General features: G+C 39.4%; 8 protein-coding genes across 8 annotated transcripts in view; 7 read left to right on the top strand and 1 right to left on the bottom strand.

The window, feature by feature from the left end:
* The window catches only part of LOC101312889 (group 2 truncated hemoglobin YjbI-like), a 771661-nt gene that overhangs the window by 546490 nt on the left and 200840 nt on the right, over positions 1-24331 (top strand). The window lies entirely within an intron of this gene.
* LOC101308633 (F-box protein CPR30-like) lies at positions 378-2000 on the top strand. The gene is made up of 2 exons (XM_004291236.1): positions 378-430; positions 543-2000. The coding sequence occupies exon 2, from the start codon at positions 549-551 to the stop codon at positions 1722-1724; it is 1176 nt and encodes a 391-aa protein (XP_004291284.1). The 5' UTR covers positions 378-430; positions 543-548; the 3' UTR covers positions 1725-2000.
* LOC101313097 (F-box protein CPR30-like) lies at positions 3158-4318 on the top strand. The gene has a single exon (XM_004292832.1). The coding sequence runs from the start codon at positions 3158-3160 to the stop codon at positions 4316-4318; it is 1161 nt and encodes a 386-aa protein (XP_004292880.1).
* Positions 6257-7414, top strand: LOC101312806 (F-box protein CPR30-like). The gene has a single exon (XM_004292831.1). The coding sequence runs from the start codon at positions 6257-6259 to the stop codon at positions 7412-7414; it is 1158 nt and encodes a 385-aa protein (XP_004292879.1).
* LOC101312521 (F-box protein CPR30-like) lies at positions 9132-10316 on the top strand. Its single transcript, XM_004292830.1, has one exon. The coding sequence runs from the start codon at positions 9132-9134 to the stop codon at positions 10314-10316; it is 1185 nt and encodes a 394-aa protein (XP_004292878.1).
* Positions 15398-17384, top strand: LOC101311438. Its single transcript, XM_004291246.1, has 2 exons — positions 15398-16028; positions 16142-17384. The coding sequence occupies exons 1-2, from the start codon at positions 15682-15684 to the stop codon at positions 16539-16541; spliced, it is 747 nt and encodes a 248-aa protein (XP_004291294.1). The 5' UTR covers positions 15398-15681; the 3' UTR covers positions 16542-17384.
* Positions 18015-18889, top strand: LOC101312232 (putative peptidyl-tRNA hydrolase PTRHD1-like). The gene is made up of 3 exons (XM_004292829.1): positions 18015-18239; positions 18644-18787; positions 18884-18889. The coding sequence occupies exons 1-3, from the start codon at positions 18015-18017 to the stop codon at positions 18887-18889; spliced, it is 375 nt and encodes a 124-aa protein (XP_004292877.1).
* Positions 21195-22331, bottom strand: LOC101311943 (F-box protein AFR-like). Its single transcript, XM_004292828.1, has one exon. It carries the CDS (start codon positions 22329-22331, stop codon positions 21195-21197), a length of 1137 nt encoding a protein of 378 aa, XP_004292876.1.

The following is a 24331-nucleotide window of genomic DNA, read 5'->3' as shown; positions in this document are numbered from 1 at the left end:
CAGCGTCTTGATTATCCTGTAATTGTTTTGATCTCCATAGCTAGGCTCTCAATAAACGAAGTCGTTTCATCCATTTCTTAGAACATATTAACAAAACGACAGCGTTTCGCTGATGAACTATTCAGTAACACTGGGTAGTAGTAGTGGGCCAAATTGATTTAGCTCTTTAAAGGTGGAGCCCCCCGGTATTGGCCCGTGACACCTGTAACCGCCTAGACGCAGCACGTGTCCGCCTAGCTCGCAGAAATTATTTAGTTTTATATTTTTTCATTTACACCAGGTGTCCGCCTAACATGTATTAATAAAACGCCGACGTTTTGTGCTCATCACATCTCAAGCAGCACTCTCTTATTCTGCACTACTGTGTATACTGTGCAGTAGTGGCAAGTTCTAGGGTTTACGTTTCTGTAAGGGCTTCGAATCTGCTCAGGTATCGATTTCTCTCATCAAATAATATAGATATGAATTGTTCGAATTCATTTTCTTTTATTTTCGATTCAATTTTCTTGTCAGTAAAGTAGCTTAGATTGGATTTGTAACAGTAAACAATGGCGAGGGAATTGCCCCAAGATATTATAGAGAATAACATCCTCACTAGCCTTCCCGTCAAATCCCTAATCCGATTCACCTCCGTTTCGAAACACTGGCGTTCCGTCATACTCTACAACCCTAAATTCGCGAAATCCCAATTTGAATCATCTTCCAAGACTCACAGAATCCTCGTGTCCAGCAACGGCTCTCCTGAACTCAAATCCCTAGACTTCGAGTCGCCGTGGTTCGGACAGGCTTCCTCATTCAGGAAGCTACATTTCCCATTCGAGCAGCAACCGGCGCACTGCAACTTTCTAGGCTCCTCAAATGGCTTGTTGTTTGTAGCATTGGATGACAAGAGGTTCTACATCTGGAATCCCTCGACTCAATTCTTCAAGCAATTGCCTGGCATTGGTTATCCCTCGAATAGAAGCGCCGTGTCGATGTACTATGGTGCTGGCTATTTGTCCGCCACAGACAACTACAAGGTTATGATAGCCTACATGCTTGACAGTCAAGAGGAGGAGGAGGAGAAAAGTGTCGAGGCGGTACATGTTTTATCATTGAAATCTCCCATTTGGAGAATGGGCAATGCTGATAGCCTTGGCACCGATATTTTTCCTTGTCTTCAGGGGACACTTTCGAATGAGGTGCTACATTGGCTGTATGAGTACAACTATTCCAGATACGATCTGGTTGCTTTTGATTTGGCTAGCGAGGAGTTCCGGATAATGCAGCTGCCGGATTTTGATGATGATGGTAGGAGCTTGTATAGGTGCCAGCTTGGGGTTGTTGGAGGGGGCCTGTGTGTTGCGAGTTATACTGATGTGGCTATTACTTGTGACTCTGTTGATTTTTGGGTGATGAGAGAATATGACGTGCGTGAGTCTTGGACTAAGGTTTTTAACCTGGATTTTTCCAACTTGCCTGTGCAGCCATTACTTGAGAGATCACCGTGCGGTTGGTTTGCTATGGAAAGTGGCACAGTTGCCTTGAAATGGACTGGCAAGGGGATTTGGTTCATGAGGATTGATCATAAAGAACAAGATAAGCTTGGCCTGTATATGATTGAGGGAAGCAGGTTTGCCATTGTTGAATATGAAGAGAGTCTAATTTGGATTGAGGAGAAAGAGAATGTTAAAAGGACTGGTAGAAACTCATCACGACGAAGCCGAAAGAAGCTCAAGTCATGAGGGATTATTTGCTGGATCGTTTAAATCAAGTGCTGGTTAGGTACACTTCAATCCGTCATTTTGAGTCTTTGACTCTGCTTTCATGGATTTGAATTAGTACTTGTTTGTTGTCTGCTAATTTACTGAACCTGTTAGTGATCACTCAACCTTCTGATGATTGTCAATACCTTGCAAATGGAGCTTCTAGTACTCTTTTATGTATGCATGCTTAATGCTTGACTGGTTTTGTTAAAAGTGTATTCTTTGGAGGTAACTTATGGCATGGGATTAATCTGAGGCCTTGGTTTATGGGTGGTTGCTAGAAATATCAGTTGGCTTCCTTATAGCATATATATTTGATGTACAGTAGTTGTTTACAACTTAGAAGACATCAAAGAGGTACAAGTATCTCCTTTGGTTAGCATATATAGTATTTAGGCCTCGTTTGGTTTGCGGAAAGGAAAGTAGTTCCTTCCTCTCTCCAACGGGAAAAGAAAATGAACGGGAATGAAATTTCAAGAGAAGTTTTTATTCCGATGTTTGTTAACGCAAAAAAAGTCATTAGGAAAATTCTTTAAAAATATAATAAAATATTATGATATAAGTAATAAATACAAGGAAAGAATGAAGGAAAGTGGTTCCATTAGATTTTGGAAGAAGCCATTTTCCCCCATATTTTCTTTCAATCAGGAAAATCTTTAATTTCCTTTGGTTTTTCCAAACGTAAGAAATGAACAATTTTCCTATTATGTTGCGTATTTTTCGTGAAACAAACGAGGCCTTAGTGTTACCCTTTCACTAATGAGTTTTAAGAAACATGTATTACCTGTAAAAATTCCGGATGGCTCTGCCTCTCATTTGCAATAAGGTCGCAGACAATATTTTTGAGGACGTTGTTCTTAACTTCTTATTGGGTTTACTATGTAATTATATTTTCTTATCGAACGAGAAAACCACTTCGAATCCCAAAAGTAATATCAGTAAATATATTTGCGATCTCCTGCCCTTAAATACAAAAAGTTACTGATTTTTGGAAGAAACGAAATCGTTTCATCCATATAAATTTTTTTTTTTTGAGGTGACTTGACAAAACAACATCGTTATCCCGCACTTCAGTACACTGGGTAGCTAGTAATGGGTCGAACTAAGGCTTTAGTGAGTCCCCTTTTATTGGTTATTAATGGACTCTCCTAACCTTTAGGCCCATACCCCATGTATCCGTCTAGACATAGCATGTGTCCGATTAGCCCATATAAATTATTTTGTGCTCACGTCTCAAGCAATCCCTCTAGGGTTTACGTTTCTGGTAAAGGCTTCGAATCTGCTCAGGTATCGGTTTCTCTCATCAGAAAATATACAATATGATTTTTATTCGAACTCGTTTCCTTTTATTTTCGATTCAATTTTCTTGTCACTGAAATATATAGCTTAGATTGGATTTGTAACAGTAAACAATGGCGAGGGAATTGCCCCGAGATATTATAGAGAGTAACATCCTCACTAGGCTTCCCGTCAAATCCTTGATCCGATTCATCTCCGTTTCGAAACGCTGGCGTTCCGTTATACTCCACGACCCTAGATTCGCCAAATCCCAATATAAGTTGGCTTCTAAGCAGAAATCCATCACTCACCGAATCCTCGTGTCCAGCAGCGAAGGATCTCCTGAGCTCAGATGCCTAGACTTGGAGTCGCCGTGGTTCGGGCAGAGTTCCTCTTCTTGTAGGAAGCTGAGTTTCCCATTCGAGCAGCAACCGCCACGCGAATGCCACCTACTGGGCTCTTGTAATGGCTTGGTGTTTGTAGCATTGGAAAACGGCAAGTTCTACGTCTGGAACCCCTTGACTGGATTCTTCAAGAAACTGCCTGACATTGGCGACTCCTCAGATGGAACGGCCGTGCTAGAGTACTGTGGTGCTGGCTATTTGTCGGCCACGGACAACTACAAGGTTCTTGTAGGCTACTTTCTTAAGAAACAAAACGAGGATAGAAATACCGAGATGGTACACATTTTCTCGTTGGAAGATCACAGTTGGAGAATAGTTGATGTTGATTACTTCGGCGATATCTTTCCTCGTCATCAGGGAATGCTTTCGAATGAGGCACTTCATTGGCTATACGACGGCGATTCCGGATTCGATCTGATTGTTTTTGATTTGGCTAAGGAGGAGTTCCCCATAATGCAGCTGCCAAATGTGGATAATGATGGCACGAGTTGGTTTGGGTGCCTGCTTGGGGTTGTTGGAGGGTGCCTCTGTGTGTCAAGTTGTACTGATGTGGCTATTGCTTCTGACTCTGTTGATTTTTGGGTGATGAGAGAATATGACGTGCGTGACTCTTGGACTAAGCTTTTTAACCTGGATTTTTCCAACTTGCCCGTGAAGCCATTGCTTGAAAACCAACCCTGCACTTGGTTTGCTACGGAAAGTGGCACAGTTGGCGTGAAATTGACTGGCAATGGGTTTTGGTTCATGAGGATTGATCATGAAGAAAAACAAAAGCTTGGCCTGTATATGATTGAGGGGAACCTGTTTTACATGCTTGAATATGAAGAGAGTCTTATTTGGATCGAAGAGAAAGAGACTGCCAAAGAGACTAAAACCTCATCGCCAAGCTGAAAAAAGCTCAAGTCATGAGGAATGTTTGCTGTTTTGATTCAAGTGCTGGTTAGGTACTCTTCGTTTTGACTCTGCTTTCATTGTTTTGAATAATATTTGTTTGTTATCTGCTATTTTACTGAACCTGTTATTGATTACTCAATCTTCCTATGATGCTTTTGAACACATGATTGTGAATTCCTAAAAAAAGGTTATGGAGCTTCTAGTACCTTTTTATGGTTGCATGCTTGATGCTTTACTGGCTTTTTTACCATTGTACTCGTTGGAAATCTCCCTAAATACTGGCACGACCGTCAATCTTATGGCATGATATTAATTTTAGGCCTAGGTTTATGGGTTGTTGCTAGAAATTAGATAGTTCCTAACCATATGTAGGTAATGTACAGTAGTTGGTTACAACTTGGAAAACATGAAATCAACTTACAGTAGTTGATTTCTCCAACATATTGCAAGTCATCTGAATCTGATGAAGAAATGAATCCTGTTTGCACAGCTGACTGCTGCCTGTTGGGGTTCTAGACCGCATGCTCATTGATGAACAAAATAATACCATCCCTTTTGGATCCCCGGCGTAGATAATATATTCAGGTATAGCCATCCATTCTTGCTTCATTCAAATCTTTAGTTGGGTTACTGAGCTTAGGAGTGGTACAATTCACTGATCTGGAGAGGGTCATAATCCAGTCACCTTCATTTACGTGCTGGTTTTTGCACTATGAACTGAAACATTGTTGAAAACTTGAAATTGTATAACAGCCATGTACTACTGGAATATTGTTGACAATAATGTTTCTACCCCGTTGCAAAGTGGGACCTGTTTACTTGAGTTTTGTGTTAATTTGCTGCGGGAGATCCCCCTTTTCTTTTACATGAGTGCCTTTTATATCTGGATCATAAAAACAAAACACATCGGATCCATTTCTAGTTGTATCAAAACCCTCGAAACATATCCATAATAACCCACTTTTAATAGATTTATACTGCAAGATATGAAGGAGCATTCTCATGTGTGGCAAGATGCAAACTTCTTTGCTGATAGCCATCCTACTGTGAGGGTGCTCATTTGTCTCTTTCATTTTGTAATTTCGGTGCTAAAATACAGATGATGTCTTGAGTTAGAGATGCCAATAAACCAGTGTGTTGTATTATCCTGTAGGTTGTTTTGATCTCCATAATTACACTGAAGAAATCGTTTCACCCATTTCTTAGATTAAAAGATGAAAGAAACGTAATATGAATTAACCAAACGACGCCGTTTTAGCTTCTAACTCTTTTAAGCAGTCCCGCGCTTATTCAGTAACACTGGGGACTGGGTAGTAGTAGTGGGCCGAACTAATTTAGTTTTGCCGGTCCACTTTTTTTATTAGGCCCATGCCACATGTAGCCGTCTAGACGCAGCACCTGTCTGCCTGGACCACAGAAATTATTTTATTTTATATTTTTTCTTTTACCTAAAGATTTCTGAAAATTTTATGGCAGTGGACCCCTTTAGCCTTAGGCCCATGCCATCTGGAACCGTCTAGACACAGCACGTGTTCCACTAGCCCACAGAAATTAGTTTATTTTATATTTTTTCATTTTACCCCAAGATTTCTGAAAATCGACAAAGCGTGCTCCGCCCGACCAGTCCTCGTCTGTGTTGACTTCCAACCCATCACCACCATCTTCTAGAATCCACGAGCAACGTAAACACGTATTAATAAAACGCCGACGTTTTGTGCTCATCACCTCTCAAGCAGTCACTCTCTTATTTTGCACTACTGTGTATACTGTGTAGTAGTAGCAATTTCTAGCAATTCTAGGGTTTACGGTTCTGCAAGGGCTTCGAATCTGCTCAGATAATATAGATATGATTTATTCGAACTCATTTCCTTTTATTTTCGATTCAATTTTTTTGTCGCTGAAATATATAGCATAGATTATTTGTAACAGTAAACAATGGCGAGGGAATTGCCCCAAGATATTATAGAGAATAACATCCTCACCAGGCTTCCCGTCAAATCCCTAATCCGATTCACCTCCGTTTCGAAAAGCTGGCGTTCCGTTATACTTTACAACCCTAGATTCGCGAAATCCCAATTTGAATCATCTTCCAAGACTCACAGAGTCCTGGTCTCCAGCAACGACTCTCCTGAACTCAAATCTCTAGACTTGGAGTCGCCGTGGTTCGGACACAATTCCTTCTCTTCCAGGAAGCTGCATTTCCCATTCGAGCAGCAACCGGCGTGCTGCAACTTCCTAGGCTCCTCTAATGGCTTGGTGTTTGTATCATTGGACAACAGGTTCTACATCTGGAACCCCTCGACTCGATTCTTCAAGAAACTGCCTGGCATTGGTTATCCCTCGGATGAAAGCACCGTGCCAATGTACTATGGTGCTGGATATTTGTCCGCCACAGACAACTACAAGGTTCTGATAGCCTACATGCTTGATAGTCAAGAGGAGGAGAAAAGTGTCGAGGCCGTACATGTTTTATCATTGAAATCTCTCATTTGGAGAATGGGCAATGCTGATAGCCTTGGCACCAATATATTTACTTGTCTTCAGGGGACGCTTTCGAATGAGGTGCTACATTGGCTGTATGAGTACAACTATTCCACATACGATCTGGTTGCTTTTGATTTGGCTAGCGAGGAGTTCCGGATAATGCAGCTGCCGGATTTTGATGATGATGGTAGGAGTTTGCATAGGTGCGAGCTTGGGGTTGTTGGAGGGTGCCTGTGTGTTGCGAGTTATACTGATGCGGCTATTACTTGTGACTCTGTTGATTTTTGGGTGATGAGAGAATATGACGTGCGTGAGTCTTGGACTAAGGTTTTTAACCTGGATTTTTCCAACTTGCCTGTGCAGCCATTGCTTGAGAAATCACCGTGCGGTTGGTTTGCTATGGAAAGTAGCACAGTTGCCTTGAAATGGACTGGCAAGGGGATTTGGTTCATGAGGATTGATCATAAAGAACAAGATAAGCTCGGCCTGTATATGATTGAGGGGAGCGGGTTTGCGATTGTGGAATATGAAGAGAGTCTAATTTGGATTGAGGAGAAAGAGAAAGTTAAGAAGACTAGAACCTCATCTCGGAGCCTGAAAAAACTCTAGTCATGAGGGATGTTTGCTCTTTTAATTCAATTAAGTGCTGGTTATGTACTCTTCAATTCTTCATTTTGATTCTGCTTTCATGGATTTGAATAGTATTTTGTTAGCTGCTAATTTATTGAACTCAATCTTCTGATGATTGTGGATTACTTGCAAAAGCAATGGAGCTTCATGTAGCTTCTAGTACCTTTTCATGCATGGATGCTTAATGCTCGACTGGTTTTTACCAGTGTATTCTTCTTTCTTTCTTTTGTTTTTTTGACAAATTTACCAGTGTATTCTTTTACCCTTTTACCGGTGTATATTCTTTGGAAATCTCCCCTAAATACTGGGCATGGCCGTGAATCTAATGGCATGGGATTAATTTGAGGCTTTGGTTTATGGGTGGTTGCTGGAAATATCAGTTGGCTTCCTTTGCATATGTATTTGATGTACAGTAGTTGTTTACAACTTAGAAGACAACAAAGAGGTACAAGTATCTCCTTTGACTAGCATATATAGTATTGAAGTGTTACCATTTCTGTCAGGAGTTTCAAGAAATATGTACTGGAAAAATTCCCGACGATTCTGACTGATTTGCAAATTGCAATTAGTCGCAAACAATATTTTGAGGGCTGTTATTCTTGGGTTTACTTTGTAATTTTCTTTTCTTATCTCTTGCCACTCATACGCCTTAACGATGAGTTTAGATAAAATAATTTTAATTTTCATAGAAATTTAAAAATGATGGGAATTATAATTCCATGAAATTAAGTTCTATTAAATAAAAATTATATTGTTTGGATTTCATTAATTATGCAGAGTTTCAAAATGACAAGAATTTGTACTTAGATTAACCTCAGTTAAAGGAACTGACAAATGACACATATTTATGAGAAATTTTAATCGGGAATTTAAGCTCTCAAATTCTATAAATATTTTCCTGTAGAAATTACTAATTCCACATGATAAGAATCTAAACGGGGGAAACAGTCCTCTTATTTTTTATTAAATTCCCTAGAATTCACCCGCATCTAAACACATTGTAATTCTTATAAATACTAAAATTTCTTTTTTTTGTGCAGAAACGAAATCGGTTCATCCATTTCTTAGAGGAAAACAAAACGACATCGTTTTTACTAATAACACTGTATTCAGTAACACTGGGTATTAGACTAGTAGGCTAGTGGTGGGTCAAACTTATTTAACTTGAGTAGGCATTTTCTTTATTTTTAATGGACTCTCTCAGCCCGCATAGGCCCAGGTCACATGTGTCCGCCTAGCCCATAAAACTTATTTTGTTCTATTTTTTTCTTTTTATTTTAAATTTCTGAATATCTATACTAGTGGACTCCTTCAGCCTTTAGGCTCATGCCTACATGTAACTGCCTAGACGCGCCACATCTCCACTTAGCCCACAGAAATTATTTTGTATTATATTTTTTCTTTTACCCCAGATTAGTAGGCCTACATGTAAATGCCTCACCGTTTCACCATTTTCTTGAATCCACACTAATTAAACGCCGGCGTTTTGTGCTCATAACCTCTCTTAAGCAGTCCCTCTCTCATTCAGCACTACAGTGTAGTAGTGGCAATTTCTAGGGTTTACCCTTCTGGTAAAGGCTTCGAATCTGCTCAGGTGTCGAATTCTCTCTTCACATAATTTACATATGATTTTTATTCGAATTCATTTTCTTGTCACTGAAATATATAGCTTAGATTGGATTTGTAACAGTAAACAATGGCCAATGAATTGCCCCAAGAAATTATAGAGAGTAAAATCCTCACTAGGCTTCCCGTCAAATCCCTAATCCGATTCACCTCCGTTTCGAAACGCTGGCGTTCCGTCATACTCTACAACCCTAAATTCGCCAAATCCCAATTTGAGTTGGCTTCTAAGCAGAAATCCATCACTCACCGAATCCTCGTGTCCAACAGTAAAGGGTCTCCTGAGCTCAAATGCCTAGACATGGAGTCGCCGTGGTTCGGACAGAGTTCCTGCTCCTCTTGCAGGAAGGTGTGTGTCCCATTCGAGCAGCAACCGCCACGCGAATGCTACCTACTGGGCTCTTGTAATGGCTTGGTGTTTGTAGCATCCGAAGACAGCAGGTTCTACATCTGGAACCCCTCGACTAAATTCTTCAAGAAACTGCCTCACCTTGGCTACTCCTCGGATGAAAAGGCTGTGCTAGATTACTACGGTGCTGGCTATATGTCGGCCACAGACAACTACAAGGTTCTTGTAGGCTACTTCCTTAAGAAACAAAACGAGGAGGGACATACCGAGATGGTACACATTTTCTCGTTAGAAGATCACATTTGGAGAATAATTGATGTTGATTACTTTGGCGATATATTTCCTTGTCATCAAGGTATGCTTTCGAATGAGGCACTTCATTGGCTACACGACTACGGCGATTCCAGGATTGATCTGGTTGCTTTTGATTTGGATAAGGAGGAGTTCAGCATATTGCAGCTGCCGGATTTGGATACTGATGGCACGAGTTGGTATAGGTGCCTGCTTGGGGTTGTTGGAGGGTGCCTCTGTGTGTCGAGTTATATGGATGAGGCTATTGCTTCTGAATCTGTTGATTTTTGGGTGATGAGAGAGTATGGGGTGTGTGACTCTTGGACTAAGCTTTTTAACCTGGATTTTTCCAACTTGCCTGTGCAGCGATTGCTTAGAGGTTCACCCTGCACTTGGTTTGCTACGGAAACTGGCACAGTTGGCGTGAAACGGACTGGCAACGGGGTTTGGTTCATGAAGATTGATCATAAAGACAAAGAAAAGCTTGGCCTGTATATGATTGAGGGGAACCAGCTTTACATGGTTGAATATGAAGAGAGTCTAGTTTGGATCGAAGAGAAAGAGAATGCCAAAGAGACTCAAACCTCATCACCAAGCCGAAAAAAGCTCAAGTCATGAGGAATGTTTGCTGTTTTGATTCAAGTGCTGGTTAGGTACTCTTCGTTTTGGCTCTGCTTTCATGGATTTGAATAGAATATGTTTGTTATCTGCTATTTTTCTGAACCTGGTTAGAATATGTTACTCAATCTTCCGATGATGCTTTTGAACACATGATTGTGAATTCCTAACAAAAGATATGGAGCTTCTAGTACCTTTTATGCATTCATGCTTAATGATTTACTGGCTTTTTCATCAATGTATTCTTTGGAAATCTCCCTATTTACTGGCATGATATTAATTTGAGGCCTTGGTTGGTTGCTAGAAATTGGATAGTTCCTAATCATATGTAGGTAATGTACAGTAGTTGGTTACAACTTAGAAGACATGAAAGAGGTATAAGTGTTTTCTTTCACCAGCATATAGGATTAAGTGGCTTTGCCTCTGATTTGCAATGAGGTTTCAAACAATTTTTTCGTGTCCCTTTTGTTTTCTTGATATAGCATTAGAATGTCTGTCAGGATACCCACAGAAGTGATCTCAGACAAGTCATCTTCTGTTATGATGTTTGCTATAGCTATTGAAATAGTCCGTCCATACTGCCATATTGGTAACCAGTCTGAGTCCCTCAATTTGCTATCTCTTGTTTGTTTTAGTTTTTTACTTCCAAGTAGTTTATGCAAACTTTGCTTTCTACTAAGCCCGAGCCAATGGAATTTAACCGCAAGCAGTGGCTTTCCTAGCTGTTTGATGCTCTATCAACCTGTGAAATCAACTCAACAACCAGTGTTACATGCTTTTCACTCGAAGAGGTTTGAATCAGTCCTCTGATGAACAGTGAATAGAATTTTTGGGTCAGATTTCAGAAGTGATTTGTGAAACTGAAAAAGAGATCAACTTGCTTCGGTCCTTGACTCTTAGCTGAACAATCTTCGTGCTAGATTTGCGATCCTTTGATTTTTGTCCTTGTTAGGCTATAGCTTGGTAAGGCTGTGTTCTACAAGATTTTCACAGGAAAACTGCAAATCTGAAACTCTGTTTTCTTTTGAGTTTTGATAATAGAATTTAGACGGCTTAATTAGAATCAACTTTTCTCATTGGGCCGGCTGTGATGTAACACTTCCGTGTTTGGACTTTTTTTTTGCTTGAAGAGTATGCTCAGATAGAACATCTTGTGTTTGGATGAACTATTTTGTGATTTTCTTCATGCAGTCATTGTGGAAGACCGGGAGTTCAACAAACCTACGAGGATTGTCTTTAGAGTGAGCTCAAGTTTTGAGAGCGGGTTGAGAATTGAGTCGGGAGTAACTTAGGTTAAGAGTCCGAGTCATCTCAAACGTAACTAAAAACACAATTTTAGTTTATTATGTAACTGGAGGCTACAATTTTTTATGGTTTTATGTATCTTACTTTTTGCTTGGCCGGCATCTTAGACATTTAGGTTACAAGTCTCCCCGACATCACATCTAACAACTCTGAGAAAGTTCTAATGTGAATGTTGTACGCAATTATGCTTCAGCAACGTATTTTATGCTTCAGCAACGTATTATATGTGTCAATGAGATTTTTACTATACGTGTCAATGAGATTTGAATTTACAATTTTATCTTTCTAAGTAATTAGGCCACAACTCAACTATTTTTTTTTCTAGGTAAACAATTCAAATATTATAACTTCGTGAGTCCGAACTCACAGCCTTCTATTTACTAAGAGAAGATTATACCGCTAGACCAAATGGTACTGTGTCACAACTCAGCTATTAGAAATAAATTTTCATAGAAAAATCAATTACTAATTTATCTCTCTCATTTTGTCATGTCTTCAAAGTTAGGTTTGGTAGCCTGTCCGGAAATGAAGGGCATGCATGATGACGAGGAAGACCGTGACAATAAGGATAAGAAGTGCCATTAATAATGTGATAGTGAAACATACTACTCATAATTCATGGTCTCATGCACTGCATCGTTTCCTAGTATTGGAGGACTGGGGACGATGGCACTGAGTTATCATTAGGGTCATGTTCCATTTCTAAGTTACCAATGTCTCTTTTATATAGGTGACAATATACAAAAACGCGACAAAATTGGATTCGTATATTTTCTTATATACCATACACTTTCATATACTGATACATTTTTCATTTTTGAATGAACACTCGTATGTGTGGTGCCTAATACAAGACCGTAGAAAAGGTTTTGGGATCTTAGATGGCAATTCTTACAATTTTATGGGCAATACGTAAATCCATTTACTTAATTATTGATCATGGATTTAATTAATTAATTAGTTTATCTAAAAAGATAAGGTAGGTTTGCAGATATGTATGAACTAGCACTACAAATTGGTCAGTCTTCTCAGCTTGACCTCGTACCCACCAATCAAATAATTTTGATTCGTATATAATTTTCTCATTTAGCAACCCTAGGTTAGAATATCTGTCTGCCAATAAGGCAAAGTCCACCTTAGTTAACACTTAACAACTCAAACTGATTGTGCAAAGTCGTGTTAATGGTCCGTAATCCGGTCCTCAAACATAAACAAATGACCCAAATCTTCTATGCTTTTACAAATCTTTTTTTTTTTCTGCGAGATATGCTTTTACAAATCTAGATCTCTTACTTTTAGTTAATTTATACACAGTAGTGTTCATTTGATTAATACTTGATCAAAAGATTCATGATTAGTCACTGTTAGGTTTATATCCAAAAGTTAAACACAAAACAACTCAACTTAAAAATAATTCTCTCAATCCTTAGATTTATATCTAACGGTGACTAACCATAAATCTCTTGATCAATTACTTACTGAACATGTGAATACTATTGATCACATATATATGTTGATATGTTTATTAATGTTTTAAAACTTATTAAGTAAGTTAAAAACTCGCCTATACATTATTAGTATGTAGTGAGATTCATAAGAAAATGTCTCAGACTTTTATAAAATGCTAGTGTCTTTCAAAATATCGTACAAAAAATGACTATATCTAATAAAAGTCATCCTTCTGTCATTGGTTGTAATTAAAGTAGTTGTCATTTGGCTCTTTTGCTTGATCCAAATATTCTTTCTTTCTTACATTTTCAACTTCAGCTGTAATGTTACCCTATAAACTCCGAGATGGGATGCGTGTGCTTACTTGATCATCCAAGACCGATAAGATTTGAATGAAAAGGATCCATGTTTTGATGATATTGGCAATTGGCAATTGCACTAGCAACCACAGCTTAGATAATTGGACAATTGGTCACATTCATTATTGAAGTGAATTCTAGACAACTTCTTATAGAGACCCCATAATCATATCCCCTATTTTCATTGCTTTGCTTTAAATATTCCCTTGTTGCTATTATTAAAGCTAATCCAAAACCTAACATTGTGTGGTAGTAGTTTTGGGTGGCGACTCGATCGAGTAAAGATCATATTATTGGAACATATGGTATGATGTGATATGAACAATAACTTAGGAGCGAGAGGACAAGAACAAGATGCCAATGGAGGTCAATGCCCCCAAAGTTAATTTACCCCATGCTAAAAATTTACTAATTTATAGCAGTAGGCTTGTGTCGTTTTCATCTCAATGTACCTTAGGTCATAAGAAGATTAGTATAGTCATGTTCAATGTATGTAATATGATATAGTGACCTCTGCATACATTAACAATTGACGTTTAAAATGAAATGTGTAGGTACTAAAAGTAAAGTATTGAAAGTGAAAAATAATACCCATCTCCATATACATAAAAAATGTCATAATTACAAATACCTAGCATTTAGTCATTCTTTTAAGTTTTACCAGTATTATTAAACACATTAAGTAACTTCTCACTTACTAAAAATAGACTATACCACTAGACACACCGATGTTGTGCTAAAATTTTAAATCAAGAAAGATTTCAAGAATCAAGGCCACGTGGTTGTTTATCATCCATGGATTTTGTAATTATAATTCATGTAATTAATCAACTTTTCCACCAAGAAAATCCAGCTCCTACTCAGCCAGCAGAGACGTTCATATCTTTTTAAGGCGACATGGATAAGGATGCATTTATTACACCCTCGTCATGCCATAACCGACGATGATAAATATGATTATAATACTTGTTAATCGTACTAAACAACACTATACATTTACTCTGGTTTTCCTAATTTGTTCTAAGAAATATATTTGACATGATTTCGTTTTAGTCTGTCCATATCTTAATGTCAAAGATAAGATAAGATAGGAATCTAATCAGCTTGACAAATTCTCTGTCCCCAAAAATTATATCAATCCCAACATGCATCTCTCATATATCTCTACCTATATATTGATTCATTTCAAGCATTATTTCTATAATTGCATAGAAAAGTACATTGTTACTTTTTGTAATTATATTAAACGTGATAATTGTGAATTTTTTATATAGGTGTGATAACTGTGTATGCGTTTGCCAACAGTTAACACAAATAACACAAATAAAATCACAATACAAAAGATGTTATTTTCTTGTCATACTAAAAAAAAATTCATTTAAAACGTGAGCCAATATATCAATCGTAAGTTAAAACACGTCTTTACGTATCATTCATATAGATATATGGTATATAAAAGTTCATAATGATGCAACGTGCCACACCAATACATGTATTCGGTCTTCTCACTCTAATTGTTTATACATCTATGTAAATTACTTTTATTTTTTCTTAACTAATGTTTCGACACTCATTAAAATATTTATACACCAAAAACGGTTAGCATTAGCCAATCATTTATCAAAATATTTTCAAATTTCAATTTCGAATCATTCATTTTGGTAAGTAGATTGTAGCACTCGACAAGTCGAAGATTGTGGACTTGATCTCAGAAAGGGAAACAGGATCAAACCCTTTGGACCTAGAAGAAGCACAAACAGTTTTTTTTTTTTCCCTTTATCAAAACGTTTTTTTTTTTGTGTGGTGGCCACGTCACGCGCGAAGGTGTCAAACCGCGTGGCTATTTCGCCGCCGGCGGAGGTTAGCCCTCGTCTCTCTCTGTCTCAAATATCGTCGCGTGTCTCCAATATATATAAATAGACCCCTCCCCTTATCTTACCTCTGTTCCTCTCTTCTCTTTCTCTCACTAGCTTATCAGTTTCTCTCTCTAACTTATCAGTTTCTCTCTCTAAAACAAAAATCCAAACCGCAGTGGCAACTTCCTCCTCTTCTTCTTCCTCTCCTCCAATACGCACCGTTTCGTCTTCTCTCTCCCGGCTCTGTCTACGCCAGCGTCTTCTTTTCGATTGATGACTACAAACCCTATCTGGAAGCTCAAACGCAGAAGGAGACGCAGCGGCGAGGGCTAATCCCGTAATTTCCTTCCGTTTTCTCTCTATCTACTTGGTACTCTTTGATCACTGCGGTTTGTTATGGACGTTCTGGTGGGATCCACCTCCGCCGCGACGGCCTCCTGTCTGTTTCTCAACCAAAACGGCGTCGTGGGCGGCGGAGGTCTCAACCAAAACGGAGGAGGATCGGCGATCGGGGCATGCGGACAGCGCAACCAGGCTCGGTCGGAGCGGGAAGACTCGTTCTCGAGCAGTTCGTCGTCGTCCATAGGGGCACCTGACGACAGTGACGAAGAAAATGAATCCAAGGAAGGATCCGGTGACGTCACTGACAGCGAAGAGGTTCAGAGCAAGTTTAACGGCCGCGCCGCTGGAGGATTGACTTCTCTGGGATCGATGGATTCTCTGGAAGATTCTCTCCCCATCAAGTAAGAGATTAGATCTGAAATCTTTTTGATCCTGATAAATAAGTTTCTTTCCTGAAGTGTGAGTTTTAGTTGGTTAAATTAGAGATCTAATTAATTATTAATTAACCATGCAGGAGGGGATTATCGAACTACTTCTCAGGGAAATCGAAATCATTTGCAAGCTTATCGGATGTTGTGACGACCGCTTCGACGGTGAAGGAGCTGGAGAAGAGGGACAACCCATTCAACAAGAGGAGAAGAGTTTTGATCGCCTCGAAATGGTCCAGAAAGTCGTCGTTTTCATCTTTCTACAACCACCCAAACCCAAAGTCCATGCCATTACTAGCATCCTTAAATGAAGACGAAGAAGAAGAACCAGAAGAGACGCAAGAAGACCCATCATCAGGGCAATCTTCCTCAGATGAGAAAGAGCCACGCATGATCAGGACCCCTAAATTGCTTGACAGGGGATTGAAGAGCTTCAAGTCTAGGAGTTGCTATTGCCTCTCAGATCTGCAAGAACATGAACACTAAGAACACCACCACACCGCACCACCCACTTGGCATGGGTGCAGTTTTTTTTGTTTTTTGTTTAATATTATCTCTGGTTGGTGGCAGGGTTTGTGTCATTTGAAGCCCACTATTAAAAATTAAAATCAAAATTATAAAATGTGTATTTTAGTAAATATGATTCCTTTTTGTTTTTTGTTTGGATGTTATTATTTTTCTATTTTTAATGTTTACAGGATAAGGATATACTTGATCAGCTGATTCGGATATCTTAACTGGAGGAGTAGAAAGACAAGTTTGCCCCTAATGCCTATCCTTAAGGCATCTTTCTGAGTCAGTAAGATTGAGCTGGACATAGAGAATAGAGATAGGAGTTGGTTGACACCTTCACATTGTTTATAACTTGGACTGCCCTAAAGTTAGGGAAAAGAACACAAATAGCGTCTAGCATTGTTTCATGGCGATGCAAACGAAGAAAAGAACCCAACGGAAATTGATTGAAGTGGAATCGAACGCCCGAAACGGCAAAGAAACAAGCCGAATGATGAAAATCGTGTTCGGAGATGTCCGGAAGGGGCAAGTTATCTCATCCTTGAGGGAAAATGGGAATGGATTTCGTTCTAGTGAAGCAAAGATGATGTGGTGGTGCTTTGGATTTGGTTTACTGCCTTCACGTCTCACCCAACTCTAATGAAAGTTGGTTTATACAAGGAGGTGTCAAATACCAAATTTGCTTTTAGGCGACAGTGAGAGGAAGTTTGGATTTCTTGGAAAATAATTTAATTTAGTGAAAGATACAGATTTTTTGGACACCGAGTCCTTTTCTCAATAAAGAAAAATTAAATGGAAAATCGACGTGTTTGAGGTACAGTCCAAAACAAGTGTAAGATGTGGGTTCAGAATTGATGGCCTCCATCAATATGTGGAGCCTCTTTATCTTTCCTTTATTGGGCTTTAAGCCTTTTACTCCAAAGCCCAGCCACATATTCCCTTGGGCACTGGCCTGAACCTAGGCCCAAGATAGATCTTGGTATACCTCCTCTTGCTCGTATATATCGTCGTGCGACAAGGTTTTAGTTGGAGAAAATGGTAGTCAAGTAAGCTACCACTCTGGAGTCTGGAGCAATTTGTAGGTATGACCCGTCTTCAAGTGATGTTATTCACAAGTTGGGGTTCGAACTAATGACCTCCTATTACGAGGAGAATCCTTGCAGCGTCCGCCTCATTTGCAGCCTAGCATGTTTCCACTAAACCAACCACATTGGGTATGTTATTGTAATCTTAACCGTCCAGATAAATTCGTATATAGAAAACCGTCAAATGGTATTAAAGTTTGTTGCTACATGAAGTTTAATAGTAATTTTGCATAAAGGAGGACATTGATATATGATGGCCTGTATTGTATCGCAATTTCGTTTCGCTCATCTCCCAAGCACCCGAGTTCGTTTTGGGCCGAAACCTACACTCACCGCCCCGATTCGACTCGGATTCAGCTCAATGTCTCAACCGGCATCGGAAGCCAATCCGGACACCTCGAAACCGGAGACCCCCGATGTCGTCGTTCAGTACGTGGTGCTCCGGCGAGACCTAATCGACACGTGGCCGTTAGGCAGTGTGGTGACGCAGGGCTGCCATGCCTCCGTCTCCGCCATCTGGTCCCACAAAGAGGACCCTCACACGCTCCAGTACTGCAGCCCTGAATCCATTGATTCTATGCATAAGGTAAAAAAAAACCCTTCAACCTTGCTTTGTTTTTATCCATTGTTGTCAACAGAATTTCAGTTTCTTAGTCAATGTTGATGTTTATGTTATTGTGATGTTTTTTAGTTCTGTTACATGAGACATTTACATAGCTAGATATGCAAGCAAGAATCTGTAGCTCAATATAAGCTTAATCTGAGGTTGTGTAGTCTCAAACTATTGCTCATTCAGTTGCGTTATTAAGATTTAGAACGGAATCTCTTTCATAATTGTAGATTATAAGCTACTTATAGTTTGTAGTTTGTTTCTATTTGTATTGTTGATCGTGTAACTGGGCTTGCAAAGTTGTCATTCATTGACTGCTGGAACTGTTAGCATTGTTGAAGAACATGTGTATGTTAGTGGTTAATATGCTCTTTGTGCAGGTTACTCTTGAGGTGAAGGGAGAACCCCAAATCTTGAACTTGTCTGAGAAGCTTAAAGCTGGTGGAATAGAGCATAAACTGTGGATTGAGCAACCTGAGAACTTCCCAACATGTCTCGCTACGAAGCCTTACCCCAAATCCATGGTATCTTCGTATTTCAAAAAGTTGAAACTCTGTAAGTGATTGTCTGTTTGCATAGCAATTTAGTTGATTGACAGTGAGATTATGTGCTCCCTTCAGGAATAGATTCTAAACTTTTGCAGTTTTGCTTTTCCATCGTGTTGTTAGAATCTAGTTAACTAACAAGTCTCCGTGGTGTGTGCTATTTTTGCCTTTCATGTATTTTATGGCAAGAACTCTGTTGGTTTTACTGTGACACCCTCCTTATTTGCTACTCTGACCTAGCAATTGTAAACCATTGAGAACCCAAATTTCTCTACCATTTAGTTCTTATGAGCTTTGGTCCTTTTATCCCTAAAGATTCAGTAATTGTAGATATACCAATCTCTGGTGGTATTGATTGGGAAAAGTGGCCGGAATAGATACCATGAAACTCTTTTGGTATTTGCTAGTGTCGTGTATTAGCAAAGTCAAGTCCAGAACACAGCAGTTAGATTATGGATTCATTCAGAGCCACACTTCAATTTATTGTTTCTCCACAATATCAAAATGTACCTACATATGTTTACCCAAAAAAATAAAGGTCCCCTACATATACACAAATACAAACTGCAATCTTCCCAAATTGCAGTGTTTTACATAAACTCATAAACATCAATCTCTATATGTTTAACGAGTCCTATCACTGATTCACTGCACTACCAAGCGTCTAGCACACAAGCTGCAGTAGAACTTGCGCTTGGTCCTCCAGTAGAGAGGGAGGAAACAGAACCTCCACTGTGTCTCGACATCCATGGCTTGAACCAAACCTCCACAGTACGGGCACGCCCCCGGTGCTGGTTGCCTCGAGAGAACCGTCTCATCTTCATCGCAAACAAACACCAAACACATCGCTCCTTTCTCCTGCTTTCTTAGTTTTGCGCCAAATTAGTTTTGCCCCCTGGTAGATATATGATCGCTGAGCTATGCAAGCCTTTCTTTGTGAAATCTTTGTTGTTTGGCCACAGAATTCTGCAAGGTTTCCTATTTATAGTCTGTTTCGTAGAGTTTTCAATAGTGAAGAACAGAAAGGGGAAGGAACTTTCTTAATAGGTTCTGGAAAAACGTAGCTTGGTCTGGAAACTGAAGGAGAGGACGAAGCTTAGGTAGGTTTTTGCGTGAGAAGCGTGTGTGTAGAATTTTCCAAGCCTCTCGCACGTGTTGTTTAGAAACTTTATGTCCTAAAGATAAGAATTCTATCTTGGTTTGTACTAGGATAAGAATTCTATAACATTTTTGTGCTTGCATCATAAACGTGTTGTCGCTGCTTCTACTTTACTCTTTCCACATTTACTGTATCATTTACTATGCTACTGACCGCGAGAAATTACGTTTTTGTCCCCTTTTTCTGTTTTAATTACTTATCTACCATAAACAACTCAGACATTTGGAGATTACTGTTTTGTCCTTCCTTCCGTAATTATTATTTTGTCCCTCACTCTGTTTTAATTTCTGTCTACCGTAACTATCATTTCGTCCTTTCATTTTATTTTTATTCCAAGTTTGCCATGCCCGCAGCAGAGTGCGGGTGCACGATCTCATAGATGGTAATCCATGCAATTTTCTTTTGGGGCTACTGGCTATTCTGAAAATTAACTGAACTGAGAACTGATAGAAGGGAAAGATCTTTGATCATATGAAACATACCTGGTTTCTAATACTGAGTGGTGTGATATGGTGACTAATACATTAGCACTCGTTTATATCATTTATAAACTTGTAAATGATAATATTATTCCTACTGTTTTATTTGGATCAGCTGGATGGAGGTATTTTCATAGAGGTTTTGTTTTGTAGTTCCGTTTTATTTTTTTGTGTTGAAACTACTAAATTTATAAACCTTCAGCTGGACAGAGGTATTCACAGAGGCATGGCTTTGTTTTGTAGTTCCGTTTTAGTTTTTAGTATAGAAACAACTAAATTTATAAGCTTTCACTGTTAGAATATATGCAATAAGCTTTGCAAAGTGGATTGATTTTGGTTTTGAATTTTTTATGCAATGGTCAAAATATGAAATATACTACAACTCTTCAGAGCCTCAACAACTCATTGGTCATTTTTATAATGTAATGTGATCTGGGCTGTAAGTAAAAGGAACAAACCAATTTCTCCACTTAATCTAACTCATGATCATCGTCGGTTTTATTACTATAATTGAGCACCACTATGAGTTGAAAGGAAACAATTGGCACCAATGAAAAATATTCTACCAGATTTGGGATAAGATCATGAATGATTTGATAACCCACCAATGGAATGATTAAAGGTTGGAGAGTGAGTTGTTTCAATCAAGTGCGGAAACACAAGTAGCTGTAGAGAAGAATATAGAAATGCCTAACGAAGCCAAAAACAGGAACATAATTGACTGGAAAATATCAATTATTCGATACATTCAGGCATAAAGCACTTGACAACTAGAAGGAGAAAAACCCCTAAAAGCACTTGGAGCTGGCATAACCTGCCACTCGACCTGTACCTCGCCCTTTTCTCCTTCAGACAGCCTTCCTATTCCCACATTCAGCCCACATGCCACCACATATATGCTACCCTCCACCGCGCTTACAGCGAAAGGCCGTCTAAGTGCGTCGCACGGGAACTTGTCCCCTCCGACGTACCTCCACGTGTCCTCATCATGATCGTACACTTTAATCGGACAATCACCATACTCCGATATCACCAATAACTTGTTGTCCACTAATACACTGATGCCCGTCCAGCCTTCCCTCATCCCGAGACTCATTTCTCGCCACACGTCCGTCTTCGAGTCGTAGACCAGGCTACGTGGCGAGAACATAAAGGGCCACGTCCACCCCTCAGTGACATACATCTTATCCCCCACCACGTGGGAGTCGTATTTGGTAAGTCCTACAGGCATTGTCGCAATTGTCGTCCACTTATCCATTTCAGGGTCGTAACACTCGACAGTCCTAATTGAGTCGTTCTCGCATGTCCCAGTACCTCCGACTGCTACGATTTTATTATCGACGCACCCTGCATCGAAATAAGATCGAGCAGTCGGCATAAGAGCCGCGTTGGACCATTGATTGGTCGATGTACGGTACACGAGGGTGGACCGCATAGAACATTCCGCGTTGGATCCACCCAACACGACAAGCATCCCTTGACGTGGCAAGGAGGCGCATGCTAACCCCGGTGGACTCCCAGCCTTGGAATAATGCCCCGGCATCGGAGGTAGGACAAACCAACGGCCCGATCGAGGGTCTAGCGCTTGCCACTGAATCCTGGCCGTCGATTTGTTGAAGGCGAAAACGAAAAGATACGGCAGCGGGAGCGAAAGAGACTTCTTGCAGTGAAGGAAAGCCGGGTCTGAAATGGCTCTGTTCCACGAAGCAGAGACCGAACGCACCAAAGTTTGGTATGGATAGGGAAGGTAAAGCAGACACAGCTCGGTCACCTCGTCGGGAAGTCCAGGAATCAACGGCTCAGATTTGTTGCTGCTTCTTCTCCTCCTTTCTATGTCAGAATTCTCAGTTTCTGGGTTTGATGCAGATGAAGTCAAAGCTGCCATTGTTGAAAACCCCATGTACACAGAATCTCGCTTACTCTTCCACTATAACACAACTACCCAGATGGAGAAAAGGGTTTGTAAAAGCTTAAGTAGCTGTTTGATGGTTAGACTCACAGAGTTAGAGTAGTAGTAGCTGTGTTGAGCATTCTAGTGAGTTTGGTATATATAGTGAGAAAGAGAGGAAGGAGATCATGTAGATGACGAAGCAAAGATTCACTTTGCGGAGAAAAGGGTAGTGGGAATTATTGGGTCGTCAAAGGAAGTGGAGTTGTTTATGGTAATCGGGTTACTTTGGAGTGGGAGTTCTTATTATAATGGCGTATGCATCTAGAACGCGGAATATAAGGTGTGGGGTTGAGATGGAAGAAGAAGAAGTAGGAACACACATATAATCCGGCGGATCCGAAAGGAAAAGGACTTGTGTGCGAGGGATTAAACAATTGGAGCAAGAAGACGGAGACGAAGAGTTTAGTGGAATGCGGTGGGATTGCTTTTCTGAACAAAGATGAGTAACTTGTTGAAGAGTACAAAGGGTTTGAGTGGATTTATATAACGGGTAGGTCCATTAGGTTGGTTGGGGTTGGATCCAATTGAAGTAGAACGGTGCATGATGATATGAATTGATGGGGGAGAGTGGTGATACTGATAGACAAGGTGTGGGGTAGAAGAAGAATCGATGAACCGTGGGAAAATGAACTATATGGAGATTATTAGTGCTCATCTAGTCACTAATTCATTAAATATTTTTTATTACATTTAGATTTACATAGAAAAGTCGAAAATAAAATAATTCGACTTGAAAATAATTCTCTAAATTATTAAATTTACATCGAGTGGTAGTTGAATATGAATTTATTGTCAGTTAGTCACCAGATGAACATGATTAACGTAAAAATATATAAACTCAGGATCACGTTACTTTAGTGAAATGCAGCCCCATGATAATAACTTTTTGCTCACCTCCATTGCGGTATGATGAGTTAGAAAATAAAAACCTAAGCCATTGTGGTATTTTTTTTTTAAAAAAATTCGCTTAGGGTGATAAGCATCTCTATGGGAATTTTCTGTCCATATGAATAATCAAATCATGCAAATAAGAATCCATGTTACATGTATAACTTCTAACCAATTTCTTTCTCTTGGGCACAAGTGCACAACAACAAACTGCTGGACCATGTAATGCTAGGCTATTATCTGCCTATCAATGTCTGTTTATTTTCATTTTCAAGGCCCTTGTGATATACGTTATGCATGTAGTTATACATCATATGAAATTGTGGACCAAAACTATTAGAGTGTCCCTATTTCTAAGTCTTGAATGTCATCATCAAATCAACTCATTCAACTTAAAACCAACACCACTACGCCTATTTATGTGTTGTTGAAAATTTCACGCACCCGTCCTCTTCATGTGTGAGGATTCCTTAATTTTTCTTGTGATACAACTTGGTCTCATTATTCATGAATTTTTCTTGTAATACAACTTTGGGTGTGTATATATATATATATATATATATATATATATATATATAAATACTCAAAGCTTCAATATCATGAATCTAAAAAATATTACAAGTAAAACCGCATTATGAATAATTTTCGAAAATGATTGAAAAGAACAAAACCAAACTGAAAAATGAATGCATCACATGGACTTAGGGAAGAAAACATAGAAGAAGCCATGGATTTGTTTGCCCACCACAAAAAATAAAATTGAAAGTGTTATGTCGTTTTCTTGTGCTCGAGAAGAAATCGGATCCCATTTCCAGAATTCCATGAGCTGTTTTTGCAGGTTATTGGGGCCAGTTTGAACATGTTAGTTAATTTCAAACGCACTGCTCATCGAAAATGAAATAATTTAAACGATATGCAATGGAATGGACAAATGGAGCTCCATCTTCTACTATTGCAGATTCCTTCCTTCCAGCTCCATCCATTTCATTTCTTATTTGCCATCAAAGTGTCATTCAAAAGTCGGAAAGTGGTCGCTTTAGAAATTC

The sequence above is a fragment of the Fragaria vesca genome, linkage group LG2 (assembly GCF_000184155.1).
Source record: "Fragaria vesca subsp. vesca linkage group LG2, FraVesHawaii_1.0, whole genome shotgun sequence".
Lineage (NCBI taxonomy): Eukaryota > Viridiplantae > Streptophyta > Magnoliopsida > Rosales > Rosaceae > Fragaria > Fragaria vesca.
This window is presented reverse-complemented; position numbering and strand designations above follow the sequence as displayed.